Genomic DNA, 13,770 nt, shown 5'->3' with positions numbered 1-13,770 from the left:
TACTTAATTGTCATGGAAATAAATAATAATAATAATTATTATTATTATTATTACTATTATTATTATTATTATTATTATTAAGAAATAATAATTATCAATTCTCATTTATGTTACTTAACTGTCATGAAAATAATCAGCACGATAATCACTATAATAATAATAATACATAATAATAATAATAAAAACATTAAAAACAATTATCATTTCTTATTTTTATTAATTGTCAAACAAAAAACAATCACATCACAATTATAATAATACTAATAACACACAATCTTATATAATAATATAATTTATTTATATTTGTAATTATTGTGATGTGATTATTTTCATGACAATTAAAAAAAATAATTGCTGAAAAAATAATTTTTATTAAATAAAAAATATACATTGAGGGCAGAACAACAACACCATTACCATATACCATTATTTATAAATATTTTTCAATTTAATTTAATTACTTTTTTTTTTTTTTTTGCATTACAGCAGCAAGATTGTTAGGAGAAAATGTGCTTAACTGTCATAAAAATAAAGTAGTATTGCCTAATATTTTACTGGTCTGTATGAGCTAGGTTTTGTAAGATTCACCCTAAACTCTTGCAGCATTTTTCTCTAGTAGTCCAGTAGTAAAAGTCAGTGAACCCGTACCTCCAGCTGGTCCTGGTACTCCTGCAGGTCATCCAGACCGCAGCGATCCGGCTCACATCTCACAGCCATCTCACTCTCCATCTCCAGCACATCTACGGCGAGTTCGGCACAGCGCTGCAGACACTGCTCCACGCGCGCTGACACCATGGCATGCTGGGTAACGAGGAGGAGACGAATAGGACAGAGAATAGTGAATGCTTATATTACCAAACATGTTTTCTTGCCAGGTCTGCCTCAACACAAACAAAAGTTAATGTGACGTAATCCGTTTCCGACTCTACTCACCCTGGTGAGCAGTTCCTGGATGCTCTGGTCATGTGACTGCGAGCGGCCCCTCTCCCGCGCCGTGTCATTGAGCATCTCAACAGCTTCTCTGAGCTCCTTCACAGGGTTCCCAATGGCTTCCATCAGGGGCTCATCATGTCCTCTCACCGGCAAGCCCAGAAGAGACGGTCCAGAGTCAAGCTCTTATATTATTTTAAAAGTCTTATTTATAATAATAATAATAAAAATAATAATCCAACAGAAATTATGGCAACTTAAACGGATGGAACCAGAGATGATGCTTACAATAATTAAAAATTTTTTTACAGTGCAGCTCATGGATTGTTGTTCTATGCTGGATTCGAACCAGCAACATTTCTGGTTATCAGTAAACCACACCATCTTCTTATCTTCTTTATCTCCAGTGCTAACATGCTGCCATTATCAATGCTAGAAAACAGTTGAGCATTCCTGAAGTTCAAATACATGGGTTTGATTCCCAGCCAAATGCATGAAACCTTCGCTGCAATGCAAGTCGCTTTGTATAAATGCATCTGTCAAATGCATGAACGTAAACGAACTGGAAAAACTTATCTCAACAGCTTCTCTGAGCTCCTTCACAGGGTTCCCAATGGCTTCCATCAGGGGCTCATCATGTCCTCTCACCGGCAAGCCCAGAAGAGACGGTCCAGAGTCAAGCTCACTGCACAGCGGCTGGAGGAACACAGTTCAAAAATGAATAAACCAGGAAATCAAACAGACCAGACTACTTTAAGTTCTCTGGAATACTTGATTCTGATTGGTCGATCCTGCCATTCTGATCAAATATTTGAGTGTAATGACACTGAACTGTATAATTAACAGTTTTTTCCCATCACAGCTGTGCTAGTTTGATGTCTCATATCACTCCATAATCTCTTTCATCTCATATAATAAAATCATTTAAACTCAAATCAATATTGCATGTCTATTTATTCATTTGTTCAGAGTAGTGCCAAGTTCATTGCACCTCTTCACTTATTTTGAATGTCATTATGAAATAAAATCTGAATTGTTCTGGCTATGAGTTACAACAAATTGATTGACGGATTGATTCCAATAGTTTGACATTAGCATGTTGCTAAACCATCAACATGATACTAATAATTATAACAATACACAGCGCGCACAAACACACACACACACACACACACACGATTACGGATTATATTATTAAATTAATGATATTAGTTTTTATAAAAAGATTTATCAGTGTAATATAATATAAACATTACAAATTTAGTTCATAAGTTTTATCTAACCACGCCTCCAGACTGGCCAGAGACTGCAGCATCCGCACCACCTGCCAATCACAGTCACACAACTCGCAATGATCAATTAAACACAGCTGCTGTGGTCGGTCTGTCACAGTTTATACAGGAAATATTCTCTGCAATGCACAAATCACAAATACACTCATGAGACAGAGCAGACCATTGCCTTGTGAGATATAATATTCCATGATTCCATACTGAACAATTAACAAACTGCATGCATTTGGCAAAAATATGATTACTCTGGATTTGAAATCAAATTTTGTGAATATCTTCTCTTTTGGCAGTCCAATGAAATAATGAGTCAAAGAGATTAAAAAAAAATGCAAATATGTCCTAATATTTAATTCATTTTATTTTTGCCCTTTTTATGTTACTTTCATTTTGTTTGCCTGCTATTGTGTTATTTGTATTATACATGTATTCAACTTACAACTTTTGCATTGTGACATTATTTTCAAGATAATTAAGCGCATTTTCTATCAAAAATCACTAATGCAGCGACACATTTTATTAGATTTTTCTGCATTCCCCATTACATTTTCAAAACTGTAACAAAGTAAATATTAAATGCAACAAAACAAAAAAAATTGCAATATATTATTTTTATTTTATAATCGCATAAAAGAAATATGTAATCTAGACACACACACACACACACACATATATATATATAGCATTATAGTGATGAAAATGACATTAAAATATAATTTTTTTTTTTGCAAAAAATTTCTTCCTGCAAAATACACTGTACAGTGTCTACTATTTATGTGAAACAGTATGCAAAATGCACTGATCAATATTTCAAACAGTAGTCGTGTTTCATAACATAAGTTACACTGCATGTATAATCCATCTTGTAAACTAATACTGTTTTTGCATTTTTATTCCAGTTTTGAGTAATTTTTTTGTCAGTGCAATAAAAAAAAGGTCAACTCATGATTGATAGCATTTCCTGTTCATCACACTGGAAATGGACTCTCAATGTTGCATGCACTGCATTGTGGGATACAGTACTCCACACAGTGTGCTCTAGTTGTATGTGGGCATTTCTTGGCATAATAAATGGCATATGTTGCTCAGTATACAAACTGCACACTACTTTCTTTCAACAATACAAGGCAATATGCCATTCCAAACATTCAGGGAAACCCCAGATATATGTACCCTGTAGTTGAGCTCCTCTGAGACCTTCAGGACCAGACCGTTCCTCTCATGTCTTCTCTTCAGCTCGTCCCACAGAACCTCCAGCTGACTCAGAAACTCCTGGATCTTGATGCTGCCCGGATGCTGAGCCCTCACCAGACTGTAACCCTCCTGGATGGGAACAAGACGTCTGACAATTTTCACATTTGAAATAATTTATGCATACATATTTGTTAAATATATAATATTCACATTATTTTATAAGTCTCATTTCTAATTCATATTAATAATATTAAACTAAGTATAATTTTAATAATAGTAATTTTCATTATGGTTAAGGACTAATATTATTTTTTATTACATGTGATAATGATATTAATTTTTTATAATATTTATCAGTATAATATACATTTTATAGCATTGCTATTTTAAATAAATTATATATGCATGTATGTGTGTATATATTAGTTAATATAAATATAATTTATATATAATTAAATTAATGCTAATTCAATTAAAAATAATGAATAATGATTTAATTAAAAAAAATAAGTTATTTTATTATTAATGAGCAATAATAATTATTATAAAATTTGACAATTATATTAATTTTATAACATTTATCAGGATTTAGCAGGATTTAATATAAACAAAAACACTTTTCAATTAAGGTAACAGCATCAATCCTGAACACACACATTTAGACAAAACACAACTACAAAACAAGGCTAAAACGGCCACAAAATAAAACTCAAAACACACTATTTTAAATAATTAAGTCAAAAACATATCAAATGACTTACTATTTTGAATCAGCTCACTGAAATGAACCATCCAAACGAATTAATTTGCTAATTAATTAATAAAAAATGTAATTTAAAATTAAATGTATCAAACTTACACGATATTTAATTGATGAGCAGAAAGAAAAATCATAAAATACACAATTTCGTCGTATTCAATTTAATTATGATTTAAACTAGAAAAGTAAAAAAAAAAAATTTGAGTATTTATTCTCTCAATAAAATGTGGCATGCAGTAAGAAATCATTGCACTACATTTCTACTTGTTGGAAAAAGTAGCTTCTTCTAAGCTTTTTTTTTTTTTACACAATAACAACTTAAGTCATGTTAAATCTCCAGAAATTGCATTACCAATAGACAAAAGTTAGTGTTAGATGAGGTATGTGTGCACAGTGAACACTCTCACCTTCTTGACCAGCTCTATCCTGGCTCTGTTGGACAGGATATCCTGTTCCAGTGAGGCCTGGCGCCTCTTGGCTGCTTCAAAACCGTTCGGCCCGGCCAAACTGCAGATCTGAGTGGCCATCGCAACGCTGTCTTTGAGCCAGGAGAGAGTCTGTGGAGAATACAAAGAGAACATGAACATGTTCAAAACACCTAGAGACTCCCTGCATAGGCAGCGGTCTAATCCACATAAACTGCACAAGAGATGCACCACTGACTCATTCCTATACAGTAGTCAGACATTAGCATGTTGCTCAGCTAGCAACACAACACTCTAATAATCATAATACAAACAACACAAATATTAAATATGAAAATAACCTACATTTTCACTAGAACTATGTTTAATGATATTTAAGTAAGTTATTGAATGAATTCTAATTATATTTATTCTAAATTTATTCTAAGTTTTAGTATATAATAATAATAATAATAATAATAATAATATTAAACTAAGCATTATAATACTAAGCGAAGTATAATTTTAATAATAGTAATTTTTATTGATTAATGACTATTAATAATTTATTAAATTTTATTTTAATATATATCAGCATAATATGCATTTTTATAATATTGCTATTATCTATCTAGCTATCTATCTATCTATACACACACATGTATATATATATATATATATACATATAATTTATATAAATAAAACTGATGCTAATTTATTTCAGATTTATTAATTAAATAATATTCATATTTTAAAAGTCTGATTTCTAATTAATATTAATAATATTAAATTAAGAATAATTTTAGTAATAGTAATTTTCATTATGGTTAATGACAAATATTAATAATTATTAAATTTGATAATGATATTCACTTTTATAATATTTATCAGTATAATATAAATGTGCTATTTTAAATCAATTAGATATATTAGTTAATATAAACAACTGATATAAAAACAATTGATGCAAATTTAAAATATTAATGTTATTTTAAGTCTGATTTCTAATTAATATTAAAGTATAATTTTAATAAGTTTAATAAGATTTTTATTATTATTAATGATCATTGATAATGTATAACTATCATTTATAAGTATCATACAATTATAGTCATTTTATAACATTTATCAGTATAATATAAATAAATATATGTGTGTGTATTTGTATTCTTATTATTTTAAAAGTCTGATTAATAATTAATATTAATATTTTTTTATATTAAAGAAACCTGTCTTTTGGAACAGCCTTTATGTCAAGAGCACACCTACTACCAAGAGTACACCTACCTAAAGGCGTCCTAGGTAGATAGCTTACTAGGTTTTAGAAATGCTTTCCAGGTAGTCAGCTCACTAGGTTTTTAGAACCGAACCGAGGCATCACATTCCATGATTTAAAAAAAAAACAGGAAGACATATTTCTAACAGAAAGAGACGAGAGATCCTTATTTAGACCTGGCTGACCTCTGAACCGCTGGCTGCTCGGCCCAGACTGGGTTCAGAAGCCGCCAGCTGCGTTTTCAAGACAGAACAATTCCTGGAAGTCACACACACAACCTGATCCTCATGCAGTTAGCAAAGACCCATCAATCAGCCTCTCGGGAGTTTATTCTGGAGGAGTCCAAACTCTCAACTGAACCGCAGTAAAGCGGGAAGAGCTTCCCTGTTCTGTCTGACTGGACGCAGTGGGTCTTTCGCAGCATAAGCGATTGTGTAAGTCTTGTGTAATGGTAATAAATAGGCACCTTGTCTGCAGAAACGGTGAACTTCTGGAGTTGCGTGTGGAGCGGCGTGTGGCCGCTGGACTCGGGCCTCAACGCGTTCCCACTGTAAAGCACGACACAGGACCTCTATTTAGCATGCATCTTTAATTTGCATGCGTGCAAAAATTTTCCGACGTGGAAATGTCACCTTTCAGTGGCTGTGTGGAGTTTGAGGGGGACATCGCTGGCACAGGCATCCCGGCTGTCTGCGGGCTTCCCGTAGCACTCGGCGTCTCTCCCGGCCTGCGGAGGAAAACACAAGGTGCGTGTTCATCCAGCAGACACTGATGTGTTTAAGCACCCACAATGGACCCTTGTGTGCTGGTTTAAAACACGGTGGTCCGTCGTGATACTGACGCGTCACACGCTGCCCTGAACTGCGTGGTTGGCTGGTAACCCCGGTTTGAATATCAGCATGCGGTTGGAGGTGCGGACAGTGTGGATGTAATCCCAGACAGAAAGGCAGTCACTTTTTTCTGGAAAGTTACAGTAAGCAGCGCTGTTCAACAGGCTCCAGCGTCACATGAGGAAGCCAACATGGGAAAATAATTATTCTGTATAATCGCCGTCATGTCTCGAGTAGAAGGTCACTGCTTTTTCATGAACATTACAACAGCTGTGAACAACATGATACACTAATCATAACAAGAACTCGCAAGTATTGAGGGGAAATAACCAGCATTAAATTTATTGATGCTCGGTTATTAAATAAATTCTAACATTTATTCTAGACTTCCATATTATTATTAATACTATTATTTTTATTATTAAAATATTTTTTTATTGATGCTAAGTTATTAAATAAATTCTAAAATGTATTCTAGACTTCTATATTATTATTATTATTATTATTATATGTGATGCAAAAATAATTTATATTTATTAAAAATATTTGTTTTAAAGAAATTATTACTTTTATTCAGGAAGGATGCCCTTAATTGATAAAAGTGGCATTTATAATGTAAAATTATTATTTTTTAAATTATATATATATATATACACACACACACACACACACACACAATCTATATAAATACAATTTATGCAAATATAATTTATATATTTTTAATTAAATAACTCATAGTATTTTAAAAGTCTGATTTCTAATTAATATTAATCATATTAAAATAAGAATAATTTCAATAATAGCCATTTTCATTATGCTGATGGCTAATATTAATTATTAATATTAAATATTAATTATTATTGATGATATTTATTTTATAATATTTATCATTATAATATACATTTTATAATATTGTTATTTTAAATACATGATACATATCAGTTAATATAAACAATTTATATAAATCTAATTAATGCAAATTAAATAATAAAATATTTTTATTTTAGGTCTGATTTCTAATTAAGTGAAAGTATTATTATTATTATTATTATTATATTAAAGTATAATTCTGGAAAGTATTACGGTTTCCACAAAAATATGAAGCAGCATAACTGTTGTCAACATTGATAATAATCAGAAATGTCTCTTGAGCAGCAAATCAGCATATTAGAATGATTTCTGAAGATCATGTGACACTGAAGACTGCAGTAATGATGCTGAAAATTCAGCTTTGATCACAGAAATAAATTACATTTTACAATATATTCACAAAGAAAACAGCTATTTTAAATTATAATAATATTGTACATTATTACTGTTTTTGGAATGGTACTGTACTTAAAACAAATGTTCACCTACAAATGTAAATTCTGAGGACAGAAAAAGTTCGGATTAACTGACCGGTGTTATGCATCTTCAAATGAATGCAAATGAGATCTGAAAGCAATACTTTCAGTGGATAATGATTTAAATTTCAACCTGTTCTTCAAACAAGTTCTCATATGGCTTGATATACATAGCAGGTCAAATTAATAATGTGATTATTAAATCAAATTAAACATGTGCCATTAAATATGCCAATCCAATTTCTAGTGCAAATATAAAACGATTCTATGAATGCTTTAAAAAAATGTTTTGACCAGGACATGGAAAGTGAAAATAATAACTGCAAAATCATGCAAAACTTCCACAGTGCTTTCTTTCACACGGACAAAACCGTTTTTCATGCACGGCACCCAATCGGCTCATTTCTGCTTTTATGGCGGCATATGAATCTAAGCTGGGTAAGCAGATAAACATCACATTTTCATTTTTGGGTGAACTATCCCTTTAATAAATACTAATAAAATAATAAATACTGCTAAAGCACCTCTCAGTTGCCAACATGATGCTAATACCACTAATAAGCTCTGATTATGAGCTCAGGATGAATGAGTCAGAGTTTGGGAGAGAGAAACGCGTGATGCCAGAGAGAAAGAAAGAAAGAAACAGTCGCCTGAGAAAGCGCCATTAGGAGAGCGCGGCAAATTTACAAGACCTAATAGCATTTATAAACACGCCACTCAAAGAGTGCAAGCCTCGAGTTTAATCGCACAACGGCACGTTATCGGGCTATTCGCAAGCGTGAAGCCTTCGAATAACAATTACACGCTCCGACGTCTCTTCTCCACATCCTGCTTCAGATCAGTCCAGGCTTTTATCCAAACTCCTGCGCCTTTCCTGCATGATGACAACTAAGAGACAGTGAAGTTCCCAGCACTGTATTTCATCAGCTCTCTCTGCCTCTTCCAGTGTAAAGTTGTGGAGTGATGTCAGCCAAACGCTCTCGTAGCACATATGAAGCGTGTGGCGGCTGCATCTGGGAGCCATTAGAGAGAAATACAGGCCTCTTCGTCATGTTTACCTCACGTCACTAAACAAGAAGTCTGGTTCTACACACAAACACACACACACATGGATGCGGTGCCTCATAATGTGTAAAAATACACAGGTTTAGTTTAGACCTTCTTGAGCTGAAACAAACATCTTAAACTAATCCAGGTTAGTTGGTCGCCGGGTTTTGGGCACTTTATTCGACCAGCTAAACACCAGCTTGACCAGATTGAGAGATTAGTATAAGCCTGTCATGAAATAATGGTCAGAAAAAAAATTCTTTTTAAAAAAATTTTTTTTTTTAGAAGGTATTACTGACAAAATATTTTTTAAATCCTATTTTTAAAAAAAGTTGTTAAAAAATAGTTTTTTGTTGATCATCATAATTTTATGGCTCATATAGCCTGACGTCCTGGGGCTATTGTATCTTCCAGTCGGGCTACCTGCTTGAATAACTTGAATAGTGATATAAAATCCCTCATCACGCTGATTCACGTTGTTCACTCGCTTTATAGGGGTGAAACAGATCGTACTTGATCATTTGCACGTGCTGCCAATTTAAACATGCGTTTTAAACCATTGAAGCGCATGAAGAGGTGAAAGAGAACTCAATTTGGTGCTCGAACAGAATCGATTCCTCTTTCACGTCTCCTTGAGCTTGAGCTTGAACGGACACATACACACAAAATCTCGGCAAGTGTTCTCGTAAACACAGTCGGTTGCGTCTTGAAGTGAACCTAAACAGTGGGGAAAGAAATCGGACGCGTATCATTATATCAGATCCGTGCATCTGGTCTTAAAGGGACAGAAGCCTATAAAAACCTGCTGCTGTCTGTGTCAATGTTAATCAAACATTTTTTGTACCTGACTAATGTTACTAATGTTACACCTTATTTTATTTTTAACTTTGTTCTAATTTATCTATGAAATTTGTTTATTTGTTCTATTATTATTACTTATTACATAATAATATCCAGAAATACATACAAGATAATCATCCTACACACAATGGAGCTCTTCTTCAGCGCTAATGGCCTGTAATATAACAAATGGTTTATGTTGCTACTGTATTAATCCAATGAGTGTTTTCCTCTATTTTCTGCAGGTACGTCCAAAAGATGTTATTTCAGCCATAATGTCACCGGATATGAAAACGCCTAGAATTGGGAGTTTTGAGGGAATGCTGTTTGTCCTGGCGGCCTGTTTTTGCCCTCGCAGCACAATCGAAGCGTGTCATACTTCATGGAAACCTCTAGATCTGTCCTGCCAGTGTCAATAACACCCCCGAAGGCTTTCCTGAATGCTGTGTCTCACAGACAACTGCGCTTTATTAGATAGAGAGGATGTCATCTACATCCCATCCAAACCAACACACAGAGAAAGAGGAGCCTCACATACCGCCCTCCTAAATAACCAAACTGCACCATCATCCATGGAGAGCAGCAACTGTATTTCACTTGTGTGGCCGGAAGAGGAGTCAGACTCAACGCGTCAGAGCAGAGGTCATTTACAGCGTCCGTTACGTAATTATGGCAAGTGCTAGCGTCTTTTCAGCGTTAAGCAGCAGAAACGCTTAAGGTCCTTTCACATGACTCATGTCAGGAAATAAACTGTTTTCGTTAATTGAAGTAACGCTGAAATAAAATAAAAAATAAACATTAGATAAACGTAGACAAAAATTACAAATGGTTCCTTGGCAACTAACTGAAATAAAATAAATTAAAGCTAAATGTAATAATTTTATATATAAAAGTAAAAAAAGAGAAGAATAAAAATGTGACTAAATTTCTAAAACCTAAACTAAGATTAAAATGAAAAACTGAAAATATAAAAATAGTAGCTACTTTAAATGCACCTCTCAGTTGCCAACATGATGCTAATACCACTAATAAGGAATAAATAAGGAAAAACATTATTATATATAAATAATAAAATATATAAAAAATATAAAATACATAAATAAATAATTTTAAATATTTATTCATTTTAAGTACATAAAATATATAATAATTTAATGTATAATGTAAAATATGAAAATATGAAATTTAAAAAATGAAAATATAAAAACAAAACCTTATTCAAAATAGTAATAAATACTACAACAGTGTATAATTAATACTAAAATAACACTGCTAAAAACACCTTTTAAAACAAGCAGCAACAACGGCTATAACTTTCGCATGAAAAGTGCAATTTTACTATTTATTAATTTGCACAGAATATTTAAGTGTGTATAATACGGGGCTTAGAAACCATTATTACCACTATTATCAGAAATTTCATCCCCCACTTTTTGGGATTTAAAAAAATTTTTTTTGGCTTGAACACCGTGTAAAGAAAACAATTACAGTAAAAACAACGACACCTTTGGCAACCGTTTGAACACAAATACATCCAAATAAAAAAATTTCACATCACATACAGTCACTTCCATAAACGCTTGTGTGATTTTTCTGCATCCTAGTGAAATCAATGAATTTGCAGAACATCCGCTTGATGCATCAAGTCGCAGAATTGAATGCTTTGGGAAACATGTGAAGAAGCCTCTGGTGTCATTTAAACATTTCCGCAAGAAAAACCCAAAAAACAAGAAGAAAAAAAAAAAAAAACAAGCAGCATACGAGAGTATGAGAATATAATTGTAGAATTACAACAGAATGAAAGCTGCATACCGTAAACCCCTTCAGACGATTTTGCTCCTGTTTAACCTCCTTTCCCATAATTCTGTGTGGGTCTGTTCCCACGCTGCTCTGGGTTTCAGGGTCACTGCTGTCCCTGGTTAATGAGGGGGTGGAGGGGAGTTGAGCTGCCTTTTCGTTCCTACAAACACAAACACTCAGCCATCAAATCAAGCTGCCGGCAGGACCGGAGGCCGAAGCCAAGAACACAGAAGCTTCAGCACTGGGTCTAATTATGTCCACGCTGCATTCACATTCGCTGTCACTCTATGGAGATGTATAACAGTGACTGAGAGCGACCCATGACAGCGGATTACACATCTGGTGTTAGTAACTTCCAATATTAAGCAATGTTTTCAAAACAAAGCCACTAAGACGCTCTACATCATGTCTTAAAATAAATATGCACATGGGAATAAATAAAATATTATATTATATTATATTATATTTATATTATATAAACACTAGTTTTTACACATTTACATTTCCTTGAGAAATGACGTAAAGTGTAAAGAAATGATAAGAAAACACCTTTAATAAGGAATAAAGCATTATTATAACATACATAAAATACATAATAAATAAATACACTTTTATGATTTTTTGTTAACATATTTTTATGATTATATAATTATATAAATTATATATTTAATTTCTATTCTATTCTGATTTATTATATTACATACATACTAGTTTACATTGACACTGATTTAAGAAAATGTGAATGGTGTTTGGTTTTGCAAAGTTTGCCACCATGATGCTAATGCCACTAACAAGTAATGCAGAATAAGGAAAAGCATTATTATATATTAAACATATTGATAAAACAATAAATAAATATGTAATGCACATAACATGCAATCTAAATAATCAAATCCAGACTCAGGCTTACGTTTTCACGTTTCGGGACACATGCAATGAGACTTCAAAAAAAAAATCACTCTTAGGGAACATAAAACCTGCATTTCTGTGAGTTTGTTTACAACAACATGACAAGTTCATCCCTTTTCTAAAAGTAACAGTAACGACTGATCTAACAATGATTAATGGCGCTGCTGACTAGAGCGAGTGGATGTGAACAACGACACCATACAGTATCCGGCCTGTCTTTATCCCGTTCATAAATTCAGTCATACATAATCCATAAATGCACTGCTGTGAAAGAAAACCAGAGCCAGCGTTTGACATGAACTTTAACTGCTCTAAATTCAAGACATACACAATATACAATACACAATCACTGGTATAACACTCGGGACGGTCAAGAATGGCTTTAAACAGCCACATATTAACAGAATCTGCTTTTATATTATGATTTCCATACAGAGTAATTTCCCTCAGAAACGTCCAGCTCGGCTGTGAACTTTTACTACGTTCACAGAACAGAACGAGCTGCTTGTGTATTATTTTACCATTAGTAACTATTGCCATAAATACATCTGCATTGCACAAATAAACCTATGCATTTAATATAAGGAATAAATTCCTGTAATTACAGGGATAAACATACTTCATCCTCAACCGAAGGCATAAGGAGGAGACGCCAGTCTTTCCGCAGTAAGCACACTAGTTATATTATGACTAACTGGGCTCAAGAGCAGGAATCGCAGACTTTTAAACCTCAAACGATGATGAAATCAATACGGACGCCTTAATAAAATACAAAACAAGCTCAAACTTGGATTTGGTGGCCAAACTGCAACAAACAAACAAACAAATGAGTTTAAGAGTAGTTTCCAACAAAATTTGATACCAGATGTTTTGTTTTGGTGTTTAGTGTTTTAAAACGTTATGCTAATCATGAGGAAAAATTGGTAATTGGTGTGCATAATATATTAATATTTATATATGTATTTAATAATTACTTATAATACTGTATATATATATATATATATATATATAATTTATAGCAATTATAATTATTAAATTGTTATAGTTATTTGCATAATTATTATTCATTTAATATATGTATTTATTTAATTTTTCATATAATTATTATTAGCTTTTATATTTATTTTACATTATATAATTTACAT

The 13,770-nt window shown here is 32.7% G+C and overlaps 1 protein-coding gene across 1 annotated transcript in view; it reads right to left on the bottom strand.

Annotated features, from left to right (window-relative positions):
• Nucleotides 1-13,770, bottom strand: part of mymx (myomixer) — a 60,597-nt gene that overhangs the window by 15,581 nt on the left and 31,246 nt on the right. The window contains exons 11-19 of the mRNA XM_016544907.1: nt 11,729-11,876; nt 6,486-6,580; nt 6,320-6,401; nt 4,581-4,730; nt 3,393-3,542; nt 2,214-2,254; nt 1,579-1,626; nt 934-1,075; nt 649-801 (exon numbers count right to left, since the gene is read on the bottom strand). Coding sequence (XP_016400393.1) covers nt 649-801; nt 934-1,075; nt 1,579-1,626; nt 2,214-2,254; nt 3,393-3,542; nt 4,581-4,730; nt 6,320-6,401; nt 6,486-6,580; nt 11,729-11,876 — 1,009 coding nt within the window. The remainder of the gene's footprint in view (nt 1-648; nt 802-933; nt 1,076-1,578; nt 1,627-2,213; nt 2,255-3,392; nt 3,543-4,580; nt 4,731-6,319; nt 6,402-6,485; nt 6,581-11,728; nt 11,877-13,770) is intronic.

Source organism: Sinocyclocheilus rhinocerous, unplaced genomic scaffold (assembly GCF_001515625.1).
Source record: "Sinocyclocheilus rhinocerous isolate Xijiao unplaced genomic scaffold, SAMN03320098_v1.1 scaffold790, whole genome shotgun sequence".
NCBI lineage: Eukaryota > Metazoa > Chordata > Actinopteri > Cypriniformes > Cyprinidae > Sinocyclocheilus > Sinocyclocheilus rhinocerous.
This window is presented reverse-complemented; position numbering and strand designations above follow the sequence as displayed.